General features: G+C 41.0%; 2 protein-coding genes across 6 annotated transcripts in view; one reads left to right on the plus strand and one right to left on the minus strand.

Annotated features, from left to right (window-relative positions):
* The window catches only part of LOC117253117 (protein FAM240B), a 136,895-nt gene that overhangs the window by 110,385 nt on the left and 5,337 nt on the right, over nt 1-21,173 (minus strand). For 4 of the 5 annotated variants that reach the window (XM_033620471.2, XM_033620473.2, XM_033620474.2 and 1 more), the window contains 2 exons: nt 18,364-18,485; nt 9,057-9,313 (listed from right to left, as the gene is read on the minus strand). In XM_033620471.2, the coding sequence (XP_033476362.2) occupies nt 9,178-9,313; nt 18,364-18,485 (258 nt within the window). In that variant the 3' untranslated portion in view covers nt 9,057-9,177. Of the gene's footprint in view, nt 1-9,056; nt 9,314-18,363; nt 18,486-21,173 lie in introns of those variants that run through there. The other variant, XM_078171153.1, reaches the window with a different exon arrangement.
* nudt18 (nudix (nucleoside diphosphate linked moiety X)-type motif 18) lies at nt 743-6,331 on the plus strand. The gene is made up of 7 exons (XM_033619030.2): nt 743-837; nt 2,962-3,134; nt 3,244-3,354; nt 3,428-3,530; nt 3,852-3,975; nt 4,242-4,366; nt 5,317-6,331. The coding sequence occupies exons 2-7, from the start codon at nt 2,964-2,966 to the stop codon at nt 5,697-5,699; spliced, it is 1,017 nt and encodes a 338-aa protein (XP_033474921.2). The 5' UTR covers nt 743-837; nt 2,962-2,963; the 3' UTR covers nt 5,700-6,331.

The following is a 21,173-nucleotide window of genomic DNA, read 5'->3' on the forward strand; positions in this document are numbered from 1 at the left end:
TTAATGTTGTACGTTTTTCTGTACTATATTTATGTGACAGCTTTATGTTACAAAATGCTGAAAGATTAATAAGTGCGTTTACATAAAGATAATTAAGGTTGGTTTTTTTTTTGAAAAATACTGGTTTAGCATTTGTCATAAAACATTTCATGGTTCCAGCTTCACAAACTTTTACTTTGAATAATGTTAATAATTATAATATATTTGTAATAATGTTAATAACTGTAATTAATAACGTTATTAATTGTAATGTATTAGAAATAATGAATAAAAATAAGAATTGTAATGTATTAATAATGATATTGAGGTTGAATAAACAAACATTGTGAAGGTGTCACTCTGGGCTGTGGCTCATTGTGACACCATTTCTTTCTATTTTTACTATTTTTTTCAAACCAAACAATCAATAAATAATGGAGAAAATAAAAAGCATATTAATTCAGAATTAAAATAATCATTAGTTAACAGTCTAAAATAACCTCCAGCTCAGCTGACTACAACAGTAAAATCCTAATTTAACATTAATGAATGAGTCAGAATCATCTGATGACGTCATATATAATATTACAACAATCACTTTAATTCTTTAACCACATTTTACAGATTAAACTTTAACTGCAACATGATATTTTTTACTGTTTAATGATGGTACTTTTAATTCAGTAGAGGATCTAAATACACCAAATGTGGAATTACATAAATATACACCATCGCCTTTTATTTTGAAAACTTCAACCCGGAAGAGTATGTGTATTTCCGGTTTAGCTCTCAGGAGTCAAATGTCACAACAGAGCAGCAGCAGTGAGCTCAGTGAGCAGCGACGCTAACAGCACGAAGGTTCGTGATTTTATTTATATCAATATTTAGAGTGTTTTTTTATGAATCTCGTTTCCGGTCGATAGTTTGATAAAAGTGGAAAAACTGATTTTTATGACGACATTAAAAGTTAACGTTAAATTCTGTCACAGTCACTGTCAGACAGAAGCTAACGATTTAGCTTATTAGACATTTCTTACTCTGCTTGTTCAGCTCTGACAGCAGCACAGTTATTCACTAAAATAATAAATGAAGTATTTATTTATCATCAGATCTTTTATGTTTCTTTTATGATTAAATGAGTGTTTAAAACAAAATAAACAGCTGAGAGGTGAGCACACATTGTCACATCACATCACATCACATCACATGAAGCCAAATGTACTATTGTATTTTATTTGTAAGGGACCAGGTAAAATCTTAAATATATTTTTTACCATTTGATGTAACTGGAGACTGATGTGAAGCAGTGAAGGAACACTGACTTTAGGAAAACTGATTTAATAATAAGCAGAAGTTTAAATTAAGCAGTAACATCTGTTTATTACTAAATGACTCTGATCAGCAGCTGGACATTAACTTACAGTTTGGTAATATCATGATATTCACTGTGAAACAAGATAAAATGTTAAACTGCTTTTTCATACACCTGTTCACATCATGGCGTCTGTCTCTCTTAATATTGCTCAATAATAATAATCATAATGTTGGTTAAGAAAAACTGTTAATGTGAGCAGTGTTTGAGTTTCAGATAATTGTTGCATCAGTGTAATAAAGTACTGTCAGGTATTTAATATAATAATAATAAACTTTAATTGTATTGCAGCTTTCATACTTACAGAGCGTTTTACATCAAACTTTATGCTAAAAAACATTATGTGTGTATGTGTGCAGCTGTACATGCATACATGGGTATGTGCTGTTGTTTTATTGCAGTGCTGTATAACAGTTTATATGTTTATATCCATCTTTATATCTGAATATAAAAAAAGAACAAAAATCATGAACACAAATGAACTAAATGTTGCAAACGAAACATGTGACACATATAATATATGCACGCAGCCTCCTCCATCTCACGTAGCCTTGATTCAGTGAACCATGAATCTACGTTTCATAACAAACACAAAGTCTCTGACTCATCACTGCATCTTTATGATTTGCTGTGTTAGACGTCATCGTCCACTCACAGACAGCTGCACTGGTATGTTTGTATCTAAAAGTATGTATATATGTGTATATCTATATATATATATATATATATATATATATATATATACATATATATATACATATATACATATATGTGTATATATATACATATATGCATATATGTCTATATGTATGTATCTATATATACTGGAATTTCTCAATTGTGGGATCAATAAAGGTGTATCTTATCTTATCTTATCTTATAAACCGATACTGGATAAACTTCTGGCCGATCTCTGAACCCAGCTGTGTGTCAGCTCTGGTAGTTTCCAGTGACGCTCCTGCAGGTGCTTTTTGATGAACCTTTCCTGAACCTGAACATTTCCTCCTCTGGAACATGAAACAATCACAAATTTTAATTTTGAAGATTTTAATGTGTTCTGATTGGCTGCTGCCTCAGACAGGTGTCTGTTGTAAAAGAGAACTACAATCTCAGTGGGACGTCCTGGTTAAATAAAAATAAAAATAAGCAAAATAGAAAATTAAAATCTAATAAAACAGGAAGGAATAGAATTTAAAATGAGACTAAATGAAATAAAAATGAGACGTTTGGTAAGTTTCAGTAAAGTCAGAGTGCAGACGACTGAAAATCAGTTTTTATTTCTTCCTGTCGTGTGAATCTCGTGTTCTGTTTTATTTTGATTCAGTTCTAATTTTAATATATTGAATATTTGTTTGCACATGACTTGTGTGTCACATGGAGGGCGCTGCAGCTGCATTTCTATTGTGCAACACTGGGTTGTTAAATGGTGATGAAGCTCAAATGTTTATTTGTTATATATTTAAAAATAGTGTTGTGACTTTATTCTAATAGCTACACATACTCTAATTTAAATATGTCACATGTTCATTTTTATTGCTTCAGTTTGTGATGAAACATGATGTATTTATTTTCCTGTGTGTGTGTGTGTGTGTGTGTGTGTTTACCTGCAGACATGGAGGTGGCGGCGGAGGAGTGGCGGCAGGTGGAGGAGCAGGTGGAGCGGCTGCTGAGTGGTCAGGGGTCAGAGGTCACCGGCTGTGACGTGGGCCTGGAGCAGAGCAAACCAGCCACTCTGAGGAAAAACGTCACCTACATCGTCTGCGCCGTCATCTTCAACGACAAGGTCACAGCTCGTTATTACCTGATCAAAGATTTAATCAGTTAATGTTGGGTCAATATAATATATATGTGTGTGCGTGTGTGTGTGTGTGTGTGTGTGTGTGGTCCATCAGGAGGAGGTGCTGATGGTGCAGGAGGCGAAGCAGGACTGTTACAAGCAGTGGTACCTGCCTGCAGGGAGGGTGGAGGTGGGGGAGAGCCTGGAGGAGGCGCTGAGGAGAGAGGTGAGACTCACACACACACACACACACACACCTGTCTCCCGGGTACCATGGTTACCGCCCTGTTTCTCTGCAGGTGAAGGAGGAGGCGGGGTTTGACTGCGAGCCAATCACCTTGCTGCTGATCCAGGAGCAGGGACCTCAGTGGATCCGCTTCATCTTCCTCGCCCAGGTCACAGGTCAGAGGTCACAAACACTCACATGTTCATACCTCTGTATTTACTGATAATAAAGGTATTGATTAGTTGCAGTCACTGATCATATTCCACTAAACACTGATAAATATATTCAGATGAAAGCAACAGAGACAGTTTGCTGTCTGACGTTAGATTTAGTTTTAACATAAAGACACAGTGATGACAGCGGCTTTGGGACGCAGCTACAGGTGAAGGTGTTCTTGAGACGTATAATGAAGGACTGTCCTCGTCTCTGTGTGTGTGTGTGTGTGTGTGTGTGTGTGTGTGTGTGTGTGTGTGTGTGTGTATGTCTCTGTGTGTCAGGTGGGAGTCTGAAGAGTCTGTCAGCAGCAGATCAGGAGTCTCTTCAGGCGTCCTGGTGGGACAGACAGTCCGTCCTCCATCTGAGAGGACGAGACATCCTCCGTCTCATCGAATGTGGACTCAAGTAGGACATTAAACTCTCTGAGTCTTTGTGTGAAGCTGAACAGCTGAAACTGAAACAATAAACACATCAAGTTATGTTTGTGGTTCTGTAGATCAAAGTATTTTCGAGTAATTTAGCGAGAAAAAAAATCCCACACTGCTTTAATCATCATCATCATCATCATCATCATCATCATCATCCTCCTCCTCCTCCTGGTCTGAGTTTAGACACAAACAGTGGATGAAGCTGAGTACAAACACTCACTGTGGCTGCTGTGATGCTTTCAGGTACCGTCAGGATCCCTGGCATCCCGTCACGCTGCCTGTGGACCTGAGCTGCCGTCACGTGCTGCAGAGACTCGTCCTGGTCTTCACTGACACTGAGGAGCAGATCTGGGTTCTGCTCATTAAAGGTAACCATCAGATAAAAATCTGAAGACTAATTAACCGACCTGCTGCTCGTTAAGTGTCTCCAAGTCAAGTTTCTTTGTTTCCACTTAAATCTTTGTTGGCAGAAGAAATCTTCTCCTGTTGGTGGATTTATTTGCAGCTCAATTTTAGAAGCCATTTTGTGTCATGTATTCAGTCCCTTCTCCCAGTTTCATTACAGTTTTTCTTTTGGTCTTAAGATTTCTACGTTTATTAGCTGTTTGTCTGTCGCTGTACTGTTCCCTAATTATTCATAAAAGCTGTTTTTACTCACTGTCAACAGTCTTTAAACCAAATATCTGCTGCTTCTATCTCACTTCCTTCAGAGAAATTACAAATAAAGCACTAAACAACTCATCTGGGCTTTTTAGTTTAGTGTTCGTGTAACAATTGACAGCACATTTCTCAAAACACAGTCGCTGTCTGACATTTGGAGAAAAAAATGTAATCATTCTTCATCAAATGATCCAAACTCTGACATTTCTGACGTCTGTGACACCCACTGTGACGAGCTTGTTTTAAATCTTGGGGCACCGCAGAGCTCTGTGCTGTCACCACTGCTGCTTTCCATTAATAAAAATGAAATGACCGCCCACAGCAGTGATGTCAAGCTGTAAAAATATGCGGATGACAAGACTGTTGTTGGTCTTCTCCTGGAGGACAGTGTGATGTATGAACGGGTTACTTTAGCCAGGTCACTGTTCTTTACGACTGGTGTCAGGTGAGATAACTGGAGATGAATGTGACTGAAACAAAAGAACTTATAATACAAACTTGGGCACAATTACTGATCAGATAATAACCTAAAATGGAAATTCAGTCTCTGCAACTGTTGCTTTGGAGAAGATTACAACAACATGAACAGCAAACTCATCTGTGTTTTATCATCTGAAGCTTTGTGAACTAACCTCCCCTCCCCCTCTCCGTCCTGCAGCCCCGGTGCTCCACCTCCCCACGGCGGCGGCGGTGAAGACCCACGCGGTGACCTGGGCGACCAACATGGTGGTGCAGGAAGCCATGCCATCGGCATACTATGACCAAGACGTCAACACGCTGGGTGTCTTCAGCCTGCAGCACAATGGCCGGCAGCACGGGAAAACAGACGGCGTGTGCTTCAACACGCTGGTGGCGTTGGTGCCCGACCGCGTCCAGCGCAACGAGGATGGAGAGAAAGTGGAGTGGACGGGGACGGGACTGCCTCCGCCCGTAGAAAACCCGCGATACGTCTGGCACAAAATCCAGAAACAAACGTTGAGAGAGAAACTGCTGGAGAAGACCAAAAACACGTCCATCTTACCCGTTCACAGCCTGTACTGACCAAACACAGACCTACAGGACTCTTATCGTGAAAAGAACACGCTCTTATTCTGAAAGAACATGTCTTATTTTATGTGTCAGGTGGAGGGTAGAGTTTAAACGTGCACGGAGCAATAAAATATTGATATTTATGTCAGATTTTATAAGAAAGAGTCTAAATACGTAAAGGAACACTTTCAATTAAGACCTAAATATTTTGGGAAATACATTTATTCTCTCTTTACTAAGAAATAAAATGAAGGTATTTAACATTATATTATATTTTAAATAATATATAACCTAAAAAATACGGTCAGTGTGGAGGACTCAGCACCCAGAGCCACCCAACACAGATGCTTATCAGTTTTAGATGTGTTATATCATGTTCAGTTGAATAATATTGGATTATTTTCAGTCACTCAGAATAAAACAGATGATCTGCAGATTTACACATAAATATTTAATTTAAACTGTACTGTTTGTTTTTGTTGCTGCTGGTTACATTCCTCCTGATGGGAATTTAAAAAATGCACGACAGGGACGCACCACTGTTTGTTTGTTTATCTTGTGTAGCATAAAGAGACGACAGCTACATTTTGTTTCACAGCTCTGTGTTGTACAATGACAATAAATGAATGAACGTACGGCTGAAATGTTCTGATGTCACTATTTTTCTGACTGCTGAGATAAAAACCTGAAGTGTGTTAAGGCTGATTTATAGTTGTGTCAGCTCTATGCAGACGCTACACACGTGGCCTACGCTGTTGTGAGCATTGTGCGGTGGTGTGTCTGTGTCACTCTGCAGTTACACCTCCAAAACACAAGTTGGCGGCGGAGTTTCTGTGAAGTGCTGTAAAGTTTAGTTGATTCAAAACACACATTAAGCACACAAACACAAACACACATTAAACACATTAAACACACAAACACACATTAAACACATTAAATACACAGTAAACACATTAAACACACAAACACATTAAATACACAGTAAACACATTAAACACACAAACACATTAAACACACATTAAACACATTAAATACACAGTAAACACATTAAACACACATTAAACACATTAAACACATTAAACACAAACACATTAAACACTTTAAACACAAACACATTAAACACAAACACATTAAACACACATTAAACACATTAAACACAAACACATTAAACACACATTAAACACAAACACATTAAACACACATTAAACACAAACACATTAAACACATTAAACACACATTAAACACATTAAACACACATTAAACACATTAAACACAAACACATTAAACACACATTAAACACACATTAAACATTAAACACATTAAACACAAACACATTAAACACATTAAACACAAACACATTAAACACATTAAACACATTAAACACAAACACATTAAACACACATTAAACACAAACACATTAAACACACATTAAACACAAACACATTAAACACACATTAAACACATTAAACACACATTAAACACATTAAACACAAACACATTAAACACACATTAAACACATTAAACACAAACACATTAAACACATTAAACACACATTAAACACATTAAACACACAAACACAAACACATTAAACACACATTAATCACATTAAACACATTAAACACAAACACATTAAACACATTAAACACACAAAACACACAAACACAAACACATTAAACACATTAAACACACAAACACATTAAACACACAAAACACACAAACACAAACACATTAAACACATTAAACACAAACACATTAAACACATTAAACACACATTAAACACATTAAACACACATTAAACACAAACACATTAAACACACATTAAACACACATTAAACACAAACACATTAAACACACATTAAACACATTAAACACACATTAAACACAAACACATTAAACACACATTAAACACAAACACATTAAACACACATTAAACACATTAAACACACATTAAACACATTAAACACACATTAAACACAAACACATTAAACACACATTAAACACATTAAACACACATTAAACACAAACACATTAAACACACATTAAACACACATTAAACACAAACACATTAAACACAAACACATTAAACACACATTAAACATGGCTTAATAGAGACAGCTTCACTATAACTCGCAGCATTCACAGACAAACACTTGTCTTTATCTGGACACATTTTCCCCACAAATACAACATGCTAACGTTATTAGCATTAGCACTTTTACAGTGTATAAATTAGCCTTGTGGCTAGCTGACTTTTCCTCTACTCATATGAAACCAGGGACAACAGCAACATGTAACAAAGGTAACGTTACAAAATTCAGCTCCATTACAGCTCACAAGGTTCACTGACAAAACAACTGTCTGATACTAAACACGTTTTCCAAGCAAATACAACATGCTAACATTATTAGCATTAGCACTTTTACAGTGTATAAATTAGCCTTGTGGCTAGCAGACTTCTCCTCTACTCATATGAAACCAGGGACAACAGCAACATGTAACAAAGGTAACGTTACAAAATTCAGCTCCATTACAGCTCACAAGGTTCACTGACAAAACAACTGTCTGATACTAAACACGTTTTCCAAGCAAATACAACATGCTAACATTATTAGCATTAGCACTTTTACAGTGTATAAATTAGCCTTGTGGCTAGCAGACTTCTCCTCTCCTCATATGAAACCAGGGACAACAGCAACATGTAACAAAGGTAACGTTACAAAATTCAGCTCCATTACAGCTCACAAGGTTCACTGACAAAACAACTGTCTTATACTAAACACGTTTTCCAAGCAAATACAACATGCTAACATTATTAGCATTAGCACTTTTACAGTGTATAAATTAGCCTTGTGGTTAGCAGACTTCTCCTCTCCTCATATGAAACCAGGGACAACAGCAACATGTAACAAAGGTAACGTTACAAAATTCAGCTCCATCACAGCTCACAAGGTTCACTGACAAAACAACTGTCTTATACTAAACACGTTTTCCAAGCAAATACAACATGCTAACGTTATTAGCACAAGCCTATGGCATTTTCCATTGTATAAATTAGCCTAGCAGCTAACAGAGATTTGCTCTGCTCATATTTCAGCCAGGATAAATCACACACAGTGTGTGGAGGCTTTATTGTCTTCACAATTTATTGTTTCTTATCTGTGAAATTAAAGTAAATCAAAGCTTTGTTTCCACTGAGGGAAATGGTTTATCACAAATGTACGTGTGGATACATTTGTGGGTCGATGGCCATCAGACTTCAGGTGGGCTCTAAAACACGGGTGGATTTAATGCAGAACTATAAACCCTGTGTCAGCTGTGTGATCACATGACGAACCTGCTGACATCAGAGTTCAGAAGTAAAAACAACCATCAGTCAAAAAATCACTTTATTGTTTTAAACATCACAGTGTCACAGTTTATCTTCATCATCACCATCATCATTATCATCATCATCATCATCTTCATCATCTTCATCCCTGTGTGTTCAGTCTCATGTCTGCTCAGCTGTCTGCTCAGCTGTCTGCTCAGCTGTCTGCTCCACCTTGGCCTTCTTCAGGTAGTTGTCGCTGACGTTCTTCAGGTGTTTGGTTCTGTTGTCCAGACGCACGGTCCACTCCTCCCTCAGCCTGAGACACACAGGAACACTTTATTTAAATTACAAGAGTCAGAGTTTCATTTGTTCCCAAATATCAGTGACATCACAGCATATCTGTGACATCACAGCGTATCTGTGACATCACAGTGTATCTGTGATGTCACAGTGTATCTGTGACATCACAGTGTATCTGTGATGTCACAGTGTATCTGTGACATCACAGTGTTCAGGAAATGTTCCGACTCTGTTCAGTTATTTAGAGCGACCAACTTTAAACTGCAACAGTGTTACACAGTCCTCACAGAGTTACACAGTCCTCACAGTGTTAAGGTCCTCACAGTGTTACACAGTCCTCACAGAGTTACACAGTCCTCACAGTGTTAAGGTCCTCACAGTGTTACACAGTCCTCACAGTGTTAAGGTCCTCACAGTGTTACACAGTCCTCACAGAGTTACACAGTCCTCACAGTGTTAAGGTCCTCACAGTGTTACACAGTCCTCACAGTGTTAAGGTCCTCACAGTGTTACACAGTCCTCACAGTGTTAAGGTCCTCACAGTGTTACACAGTCCTCACAGTGTTAAGGTCCTCACAGAGTTACACAGTCCTCACAGTGTTAAGGTCCTCACAGTGTTACACAGTCCTCACAGTGTTAAGGTCCTCACAGTGTTACACAGTCCTCACAGTGTTAAGGTCCTCACAGTGTTACACAGTCCTCACAGTGTTAAGGTCCTCACAGAGTTACACAGTCCTCACAGTGTTAAGGTCCTCACAGTGTTACACAGTCCTCACAGTGTTAAGGTCCTCACAGAGTTACACAGTCCTCACAGAGTTACACAGTCCTCACAGTGTTAAGGTCCTCACAGAGTTACACAGTCCTCACAGAGTTACACAGTCCTCACAGTGTTAAGGTCCTCACAGTGTTACACAGTCCTCACAGTGTTAAGGTCCTCACAGAGTTACACAGTCCTCACAGTGTTAAGGTCCTCACAGAGTTACACAGTCCTCACAGAGTTACACAGTCCTCACAGAGTTAAGGTCCTCACAGTGTTACACAGTCCTCACAGTGTTAAGGTCCTCACAGTGTTACACAGTCCTCACAGTGTTAAGGTCCTCACAGAGTTACACAGTCCTCACAGAGTTACACAGTCCTCACAGTGTTAAGGTCCTCACAGAGTTACACAGTCCTCACAGTGTTAAGGTCCTCACAGAGTTACACAGTCCTCACAGTGTTAAGGTCCTCACAGAGTTACACAGTCCTCACAGTGTTAAGGTCCTCACAGTGTTACACAGTCCTCACAGTGTTAAGGTCCTCACAGAGTTACACAGTCCTCACAGAGTTACACAGTCCTCACAGTGTTAAGGTCCTCACAGTGTTACACAGTCCTCACAGTGTTAAGGTCCTCACAGAGTTACACAGTCCTCACAGTGTTACACAGTCCTCACAGAGTTAAGGTCCTCACAGAGTTACACAGTCCTCACAGTGTTACACAGTCCTCACAGTGTTAAGGTCCTCACAGTGTTACACAGTCCTCACAGTGTTAAGGTCCTCACAGTGTTACACAGTCCTCACAGAGTTACACAGTCCTCACAGTGTTAAGGTCCTCACAGTGTTACACAGTCCTCACAGTGTTACACAGTCCTCACAGTGTTAAGGTCCTCACAGTGTTAAGGTCCTCACAGTGTTACACAGTCCTCACAGAGTTACACAGTCCTCACAGTGTTAAGGTCCTCACAGTGTTACACAGTCCTCACAGAGTTACACAGTCCTCACAGTGTTACACAGTCCTCACAGTGTTAAGCTCCTCACAGTGTTACACAGTCCTCACAGAGTTACACAGTCCTCACAGTGTTAAGGTCCTCACAGTGTTACACAGTCCTCACAGAGTTACACAGTCCTCACAGTGTTACACAGTCCTCACAGTGTTAAGGTCCTCACAGTGTTACACAGTCCTCACAGAGTTACACAGTCCTCACAGTGTTAAGGTCCTCACAGTGTTACACAGTCCACACAGTGTTAAGGTCCTCACAGAGTTACACAGTCGTCACAGTGTTAAGGTCCTCACAGAGTTACACAGTCCTCACAGTGTTACACAGTCCTCACAGAGTTACACAGTCCTCACAGTGTTAAGGTCCTCACAGAGTTACACAGTCCTCACAGTGTTAAGGTCCTCACAGAGTTACACAGTCCTCACAGTGTTAAGGTCCTCACAGAGTTACACAGTCCGCACAGTGTTAAGGTCCTCACAGAGTTACACAGTCCTCACAGAGTTACACAGTCCTCACAGTGTTAAGGTCCTCACAGAGTTACACAGTCCGCACAGTGTTAAGGTCCTCACAGTGTTACACAGTCCTCACAGTGTTACACAGTCCTCACAGTGTTAAGGTCCTCACAGAGTTACACAGTCCTCACAGTGTTAAGGTCCTCACAGTGTTACACAGTCCTCACAGTGTTAAGGTCCTCACAGAGTTACACAGTCCTCACAGTGTTAAGGTCCTCACAGTGTTACACAGTCCTCACAGTGTTACACAGTCCTCACAGTGTTAAGGTCCTCACAGTGTTACACAGTCCTCACAGTGTTAAGGTCCTCACAGAGTTACACAGTCCTCACAGAGTTACACAGTCCTCACAGAGTTACACAGTCCTCACAGTGTTAAGCTCCTTGGCATATTAAGGTCCTTGGTGTGTTAAGGTTCTTGGCGTGTTAAGGTCCTCACAGCGTGTGTAGAAGCAGCACTGAAGTTGGATTTAGTGTCTCTGAGTCGAGGCAGATCTGGTATCTTGGTGACAGCTGCGGTGTTATCACTGTCACATCAGCGTTTCACTTCACTCCTTTATTTCACCATCAATCAATGTGTGTGTGTGTGTGTGTGGGGGGGGGGGGGGGGGGGGGGGGCATGAGATGGAAAATGCAGGCATGAATTGGTGAGTGTGACAGTGTGACAGACACAAAGACAAAAAAGTGCAGACATATTGTACGTGCAGGGGTGTGTTTGATCCTGAGTGTGTGTGTGTGTGTGTGTGTGTGTGTGTGTTGGGGGGACAAGGGATGGAAAATGCAGACATGAATGAGTGTGAGACACACAAAGACAAAAAAAGTACAGACATATTGTACGTGTATATGTGCACGTGTTTGTTTGATCACGTCTGTCTAGGTGTGTGTGTGTGTGTGTGTGTGTGTGTGCGCGTGTAACCTAACCCTCACTGTCAGCTGTCTTCTCATCGCCACCTTCCTATCGTGTTTTCTGGATTATTCCATTTGTCTTTTCAGCTGCTGATAATTCATCTGACCCCACAGAGGCAGACACAAAGACCAACAGACAGACAGACAGACAGGTAGACAGATCCTAACAGTTTCAGACTACGTCTTCTTGGTGAAAAAAAGCACTGATTGACTTAAACGGTATAGTTTTATTAAATGTTGTGATTTATTGAAACTAAATTCAACTTCAACAACAGGCTGAAGAAAAGGACTACGCTCGTTGTCCATGATATAATGTATAAAGACCAACTTTTAAAACACACTTTAAATGTGAAGACGACATGCGTCCACATGTTACTGACATTGACACCTGCACAGCAGAAACACAGCTGAATATTATGGCAGGTTTGCAAAAAAAATCTGTTTTCCACTCAAACAACAAGCTGGTCGATCGATAAACTCTGGAAACTGTTTTGGAAAAGCAGGTTTTTTGGGATAGAGGAACAGGGTCATTGTCAGGAGTCAGGACAGAGGGCTGAGACTCAGAGAAAAACATACATTTTTAAATCTAACGTAACACTAAAGGCGTATTTATACTATGCAGAGCCTACTCTGTAGCCTACGCACATGGCCTATGGCGTTGTGAGCATTTATACTTGTGCAGTGGTGTGTCTGTGTCACTCTGCAGTTACACCTCCAAATCACTAGTTGGTGGAAGAGTTTCTGTGAAGTGCTGTAAAGTTTAGTTGATTCAAAATACACAATACAACATGCTAATGTTTTTAGCACAAGCCTATGGCATTTTACATTGTATAAATTAGCCTAGCGACTAGTGGACTTTTCCTCTCCTCATATGAAGCCAGGAACAACAGCAACATTTAACAAAGGTACTGACAAAACAACTGTCTTATACTAAACACGTTTTCCAAACAAATACAACATCTCTGGGGAGGTGCACGTCAGGCTATGTTGTATGTTACGGCATTGATTCAATGCAGAAGTAGAAATCCTGCTTAAGAGTCCAGGTGAATTTCATCACGGATCTCTTAAGTCTGACCAAAACATCTAAAACCAGACGCAGCGTGAGGGATGGTTCACCTACAGATGATCTCCTCCATTAATTGACTATAGAATGTCAGAAAGGAGTGAAAACTGCCAGAAGAGATTTATTCAAGTGTTTGTTTTATTCAACTCAAACCCCAAATATTCAGTTTATTATGATGTATGAATGAGAAAAACAGAAAATCCTCACATTAAAGAAACTGGAACCAGAGAATTTTTCATATGTTTTTAAAGTCAGTTCAGACTGGATTTATTTCTCTGGAGGAGATGATTTTAACATCACCTGCACTGGTCAGTGAATTTACAATGATCCAAAATGGGGTTTAAACAATTAAAACAGCTGCTGATTAATTCTCTGTTGATCGAGTTATAACTGTTGAAACTAAGCTCTGCAGCACTGACATCAAGACAGTAACAAAGTAGTTTTAGTCCAACTTTTAAGAATCAAATTGAAACTTTGCGTAAATTAAATGTTAAAATTAAATTAATTTCCAGCTTCTCTTCCACACAGACTGAAGACTTCACGATGTCGTTGTATAGAACAGAATCATTTCTAACTCCAGCCTGTGTGTATCTGTGCGTTCAGTCCGAGTGTCAGCCGGCCGCCATCACTCATCGCTCTGTCATTATCACCTCCACCCTTCTTTTTCAGCTCTGGCCAGGTCACACATAACGGACACAATTAGCGGGGACTAGAGCCGGCGTTAGTGGTGGCGGGGGGGCGGCTGGTTGTGGAGTTGGGGGTTACATTGTAACAGATAGCAGGGGATTAGGAGATACACAGTATTGATAGGTGGGGGATTAGGGGGACAGTGTAATGGATAGCAGGGGGATTAGGTGTGATGGTCTCGGGAGGTGGTGTGAGGTTAAGGGGGACAGGGAAAGAGGAGACTGGAGTTAGGAGGGATAGGGCTAATAGCTGGTGTAACGCTCAGAGGTGAAGGTTTAACAGGAGGATCTATACGTACACCTGGAAATCCCGTCATCATGTAATGAAGGAGTTTGACAGAAGAAGAAGAAGCTGCCTGCGGAGACGCAGCTCGTATGGTAAATATATAAACTGCACTGAGTGTCAGTGACGGATAGATCAATACCAAACATCTGTGGAGATGAGATACAACTTTATTTATCCAGAAGGAATGTGTTATGCAGCGGACGCAAATATAAAATATACACAATGCCAAAATATATATAAACAGGTCAGCAGCAACCTGATTACCAAGATTAAAATATGAATTAAAGAAATACAATAATGAAAAGGATGATTGTAAAGTTATGATGGTGCGGCTCAGCGTGATGACGCTCTGTAGCAGGGTGTCCATCTCATTTTAGTTCATGGGCCACATACAGCCCTAATTCACCCTCAGATGAGCCGGACCAATAAAACCATCGCACAATAACCTATACACACCATCAGCTCCAATATGTTCCCTTTTTACATATTACAAGTACGTCCTGCAGACATTCATCCTTTCATAAAACAGATGAACAGCCTGAGATGTCTCAGATAAATAAGAACAGTTTCCACAGTATGTCTCCTCATTCAGTCAGTCTGCTTCTCACTGTCATTACATGTGTATTTATCCAAACATTTCCTGATACAGATTCTTTTGAACTGAAGCAGCTGATGAACAATATTTTGCACAGTGTTTATTATCTTTAAACATGTTCACAGTCAGTATTCATTGTTGTATCACAAAACTGTATCCTGGTCAGGGTGAAGTACAATATTACATTAAGTAAGTAACGTGTTGTTGAACTTGCTCCTGAAACCTGTCACCACTGAGGCTGCTGTCAGCCCTAGAGTGGTCTCCTCTGGTCTGAATCAGGGACTCATGTTGTTCCAAAGTTGTATAATTGCCTAGAGTTGGTTCGTGTTCTCACGGCAGCATTTACAAGAGGACCAGATCAAATGCCTTGTGTGAGAAAGCTGCTCTTGATTGGTCAGAATTTCCATGTGGGAAAAATCCAGGAAGTAAAGCAAACGTTGAAGAAGAGTACACTTGCAAGATAAATGTGACACTTTCTAATGTCACAATGGAGGGACAACTACGCAGGTTGATTTTAGCGCTGCTCATCATGGACTATATTGCTGTCATTGTTCATTTTAGTCAAAGCATACAGTTTGAAAACGAGGCGCGGCTCCAACTAGAAAACAATGTTTTGATGCATTAGATGTGCTGAATGTGCATATTAAGGCAGTACAGGAGGAGGTGCACATTAATAATCCTCCAGGACTGTAACATGCTCATGTTTAACCCAAACAATGTGTCATGTGACTGCAGTTGCTTCACATCCAGGTCGGAACACCTTCTCACCACAAACCAACCGCACCAGAGTTCCTTTGGAACCGGACTGAGACCACCTCTTCAAGAAGGTCTCGGTCCGGTTGGTTTGGTGTGTTCACACCTGCACAAATGAACCGCACTGAGGGGGCAAACCAGCTGGAGTTAGACTGAACCGAACCAAACAGGACAGGTGTGAAAGCAGCCTCAGTCTAGTCAACGCTGCAATGGTGTTGCTCTTGCTTTTAAGTGGACCTTCAGGGTGTCTACATTGAGAACAGTGGATGCAAGGGTGCAAAAAAGACGGTGAGTGTCTCGGCCCGTATTATGTCGCTTGAAAAGGGAGCAAACTGAGCGGTGAGTCCTAAAAGCTGGAAACCTCCTGTTCCATCCTCTCAGAGTCGGTGTGTTCCTGGTTAGATGTCTGAAATAAGGTCTGTGGTTAACACAAGCTGAAAAGACTTTCAGGTTTTGTTCAACAGCATAAAATCAGTAAATCAGTAAATAATCCACTGTGAACTTTAAAGCTACTCTGTGTCTTAAAAAAGACGGTTGCTACCAAGTGGCTAAATTAAACTACAGAGCATCATCATGCTCAACACAAGTTTGCAGCCTCGTTATGGTGGCGATGATGAAGTCATGTGACGGTGGTGCAGTTTGTTTATAGCCTAGCATTAGCTTTTTACTTCTGGTGATTGAATTTACACTCCAAAAATCATGAAGTGGTGTTTATTAGTGAAGATAATCTTACTGAACAAAACATGTAAGTATCATAAATGTTTGTCAGAGTTTATTTTCTACAATCATCCAAAATCCAATGGAAAAAAATCCCGCTGGCTTTGTGACGAGGGAACCAGGCTGATGTTAACTTCAGGTCAGCCTACAAGAAAACATCATCCCTGCATCACTCTCTGCCAACCCCCCACCCCACCCCCCCCCCCCCCCCCCCCCCCCCCCCCCCCCCACCCCCTCCATCTTTGTCACCTTCCTCGGCCCTGATGAGTTTGCACCCCTGGATTATAAAACTCTGGACTAAAGATGTTGGAGTATTTTGATGGTCAGTCTGCAGGTTTATGAGGTGAGTTCAGGTTCCAGTCTGATGTTTCTGCTTGTTACTGATCATCATTACTGAGACCTTTAACAACCGGACGGTCCGCAGGGTCGAGTGTTTGTCCTGGTATGTCCTCGCCCTGAGAGACGAGAGGCTGTTTGTAATGAGAGCATCTGTTTTTAGATGTGTCTATTTGACACATGGTCACATGTCCAACACAACTGAAGCCAGTTTGATCACAGACACCAGCGATCTTCAGGAACAGGGTCTGCTGCTGGGTCAAGGCCTGTGAGGTTGACTCGTAGGTGAACGCCAGGTGAATGGCCTTTAGGTGGGAGGGAGGAACCAGTTTATACCATGTGTGTCCTGGAAGACATTCAGTTTTCATCTCACATTCACGTTAAAGGTGAAACAAGAAGTTTTGTGGAGAATTTAAAAAGTAGACCTGAGGGAGGAGTTCAAACCCGCCTACTTTGAGTCGAGCTCAGACCGGCCAGTTCACACCGCTGATACTTTTCTCTGCAATGTTCTCAACTGTTTTGTCTCGTTGCAAATCTTTGGTCTGAACTGGACTTTAGACATTTACAGTGAAATTGGACTTTTGACAAAATCTGAATGAAAAACAGCAGAAAAGGTTAAAAAAATCTGAAAACTTTCTGCACAGTGTTATCCAGGTGTCTTGTGTCCACTGGTCAGCTCATGGAAATCCAAACACAACCAAACTGTTATATTTTCAAATCATCCTTCCCTGAAGGAATTAGTTGTGTGCATGCGAACAGCTACTGCAGGTGCTCCACTTTCCTCTACGCCATTTAATAGGAAACTTTTTCTGGCACCACAGAGAGCACAGGGAGGTGATATAAAATACATATTGTTTTTGGGTGAACTATTCCTTTAAACCCATGGGACCACTGTTATGTTGTCAGAGTTTGGGGAGGCCAAGACAAAGAGGATGTTTGTTTGGTCTGTGAAAGATTCTGACAATTCAGAGAAGTGCTGATCGTGATTGTGAATGTTGTTGGCTCGGGTTTGTTTTAAAGATGTTTTTATCTTTACTGATCGGACAGACAAACAGAAAAGGTACGAGAGAGTTGGTGGATGACACGCAGAAAAGGGCCGTAGGTGGGAATCAAACCCGCTGCAAAGAACTCAGCCTACATGAGGCGTGCACTCAACCAGCTGAGCTCAAGGTCACCTCAGGAAGTCCTGAACCTTCAGGTACATCCTCTGCGGACGTGAAGGAGTCAGACGCCTGGGACTGCTCAGGTGATGCAGCAGAGGAACCATCGAAATGGGCTTCGACAAAAAAAGAATTGTCCTGACTAAAAGAAAGACCTCCGCCATGACCTGGACCAACATCTGTACTACTAACGTTTTCAGTGCAGGACTTTTACTTAGTAGTGGAGTATTTGTACTTTTACTGCAGTGTGTGTGTGTGTGTGTGTGTGTGTGTGTTACTGTAAGTGTGTGTAGTGTCTTACTTTGCGAGTGCACTCTGGTTCTTCCTCTTCTCTTCGTTCTCAGCGTATTCACATTCATTGTTGATCTTCTTCTCCCAGAACGTCTTGATGTGCTGTCTGTCATGGACCAGAGCCAAGTTCATCTGCAGCAACACAACACTCATCGTCACACACTGATACCTTAAAGAGTAACTAAACACACTGGTTCACACTGAGGTGGAGTGCATTGTTTCACTGCCCCCTGCTGGTTTAAAGGGTTAAAGTCTGGCACACCTGGAAACTGTGATGTCACAGTGTACCGGCCACACCTCAGTCAATGTCAAAACCCGTCAGCTATCGGCCTGAAAATGGTTTAGCGTCTGCGGGCAACAGATATCACACAAGACTTCTTCAGCTCATTTCAGCTGATCTCTATAAACAGATTATTACATATGAATGTACCTGTTTACAGAGATCACACCTTGATAAGATCTCCAGCTGGTGTTGCAACATGTTCTCATCCCAACTCGTCAGTTCAGTGTCAACATATGATGCTCTGGGTACCCTCCTGCGTCAGGTTTGGATGTTCAGGGACAGCGTATCAATTTACCCTCGTTAGATGCATTGTGTTTTTTCAAAATAAACTTTGATTTCCATAGGAAATGTACAGTTTCTGCTTGTTACATGCCTACAAACTTTTTCAAAATAAACTTCATTTTTATGTTTACTTCCTGAAGTTAGGCAACAAAAGTCTGTGGTTACGTTCAGAAAAAAACCCATCATGGGTTGTCTTAAAATAAGTACAGTTGTTACTAACGCAACATCATAGGACACACATTACCAGTGTAGCATGCTACACATACCAGCACAGTACGTTGTAATTAAAATAACTCCATTAACTTTGGTGTCACACAGGAAACGTACAGTGGGCTCTCAGGTGAAAGTCCAGAGTTTGTTTGACCCATCCTCCCCTTGCCCGCCCTGTGTGGATTTTCTTGCTATTTATACTACGGTAGTTGCCAGCGGTGTCACACACAGCAGCCGCCTGTTGTGTATCATACCAACCAGGTCTCAGTCCGAAGTCATCGAAATACAGAGCTTGGGCAGTGACTTGTGGCGTCAGAAACTGCCGCAAAAAGCCATCCTTTCACGTCAGCCTGATACGTGGCAGTAAAACGCTCTGCGGCATCAAAGGGAAACACAGCAGAACAAGAATAAAAGTCTGACTAGGGTGGCTGGGAGGGGGGGGGGATGGGTCCAACAAACACTGACTTTCACCTGGGAGAGCGATGTTCACTTCCTGTAAGATTGTGAAGCCAAACCCTGTTCTTTTTTCATAAATGTAACCATGTGTGTGTGTGTCGGCTAAATGTAACCACGTGTGTGTGTTGGCTAAACGTAACCATGTGTGTGTCAGCTAAACGAAACCACGTGTGTGTGTTGGCTAAACGTAACCATGTGTGTGTCGGCTAAACGAAACCACGTGTGTGTGTTGGCTAAACGTAACCACGTGTGTGTTGGCTAAACGTAACCACGTGTGTGTTGGCTAAACGTAACCACGTGTGTGTGTTGGCTAAACGTAACCATGTGTGTGTCGGCTAAATGTAACCACGTGTGTGTGTTGGCTAAACGTAACCACGTGTGTGTGATGGCTAAACGTAACCACGTGTGTGTGTTGGCTAAACGTAACCACGTGTGTGTGATGGCTAAACGTAACCACGTGTGTGTGTTGGCTAAACGTAACCATGTGTGTGTGATGGCTAAACGTAACCATGTGTGTGTGATGGCTAAACGTAACCACGTGTGTGTGTTGGCTAAACATAACCACGTGTGTGTTGGCTAAACGTAACCACGTGTGTGTTGGCTAAACGTAACCACGTGTGTGTGTTGGCTAAACGTAACCACGTGTGTGTTGGCTAAACGTAACCACGTGTGTGTGTTGGCTAAACGTAACCACGTGTGTGTTGGCTAAACGTAACTACGTGTGTGTGATGGCTAAACGTAACCACGTGTGGTTGGCGGTGTTGTCCTGACGTAGTGCTTTTATTTTGAAAGAGACTGTATGCAAACTGTACATTTCCTGTGAAAACAGAAGTGTATTTTGAAAACAGACAATGCATGTAACAGGCTGAAGTTGACACGGCGTCCCAGAACGTCAACAACCAACACACCCAGGGTACCTTGGACGTCATATGTGGACGTGGAAAGTCCATGACCAAACGTGGACATGTGACGAGGTCACAGTGAGGATGATGATGATCACACTGCTGTGAAGGGTACATCTGTGCGTCCACTGACAAAGCAGCAGTATTTGAGCCTGGGCTGAATGTTCAGTTGAACTTGCACAGCTTTATTACACTGAGATCACGGTAACACTGCTGTAGTGCTGTTGATAACACCAGAGGTGACGCAGTATTCAGATCCTCAACATAAGTATCTTTACTTACTTTTACTCAACGCCACACCACAGAAATACTGCAAGTTAAATTACTGCATTCAAAAATATACTTAAAAGTGTTGACAGCAGAATGTACTGCAGTGAACACTGAAGGAATTTTAATGAGGAGAAGTTTCAGCTGGTCAAAATCTGTAATCCTCTGATAGACATCACTAGATCCTCTTAAGTCTGACACACTGGACCTTTAAGAACCTCGAAACTGTACTTTGATATCATAGGAAAGTAAATACAACTGATACTAATGACACAACATTACCACTATACTATATATATGTATATATGTATAGTATAGCTGTGCAAGCATTTCTCCATAGTGTTTGATGTAGTGAAACATTAGAGCTCTTCTATCTAAATCCTCTTAATGTACCATTAAATCCATATTAAATCCGTGGGA

Source organism: Epinephelus lanceolatus, chromosome 9 (genome assembly GCF_041903045.1).
Source record: "Epinephelus lanceolatus isolate andai-2023 chromosome 9, ASM4190304v1, whole genome shotgun sequence".
NCBI lineage: Eukaryota > Metazoa > Chordata > Actinopteri > Perciformes > Serranidae > Epinephelus > Epinephelus lanceolatus.

What these genes read in the sequence shown, in the direction of transcription:
- nudt18 (XM_033619030.2), top strand. Translation starts at nt 2,964, where the DNA reads ATGGAGGTGGCGGCGGAGGAGTGGCGGCAGGTGGAGGAGCAGGTGGAG. An exon ending in CTTCCTCGCCCAGGTCACAG is followed by an intron (nt 3,531 to 3,851) that starts GTCAGAGGTCAC and finishes TCTGTGTGTCAG; the next exon opens with GTGGGAGTCTGAAGAGTCTG. An exon ending in CTGGGTTCTGCTCATTAAAG is followed by an intron (nt 4,367 to 5,316) that starts GTAACCATCAGA and finishes TCCGTCCTGCAG; the next exon opens with CCCCGGTGCTCCACCTCCCC.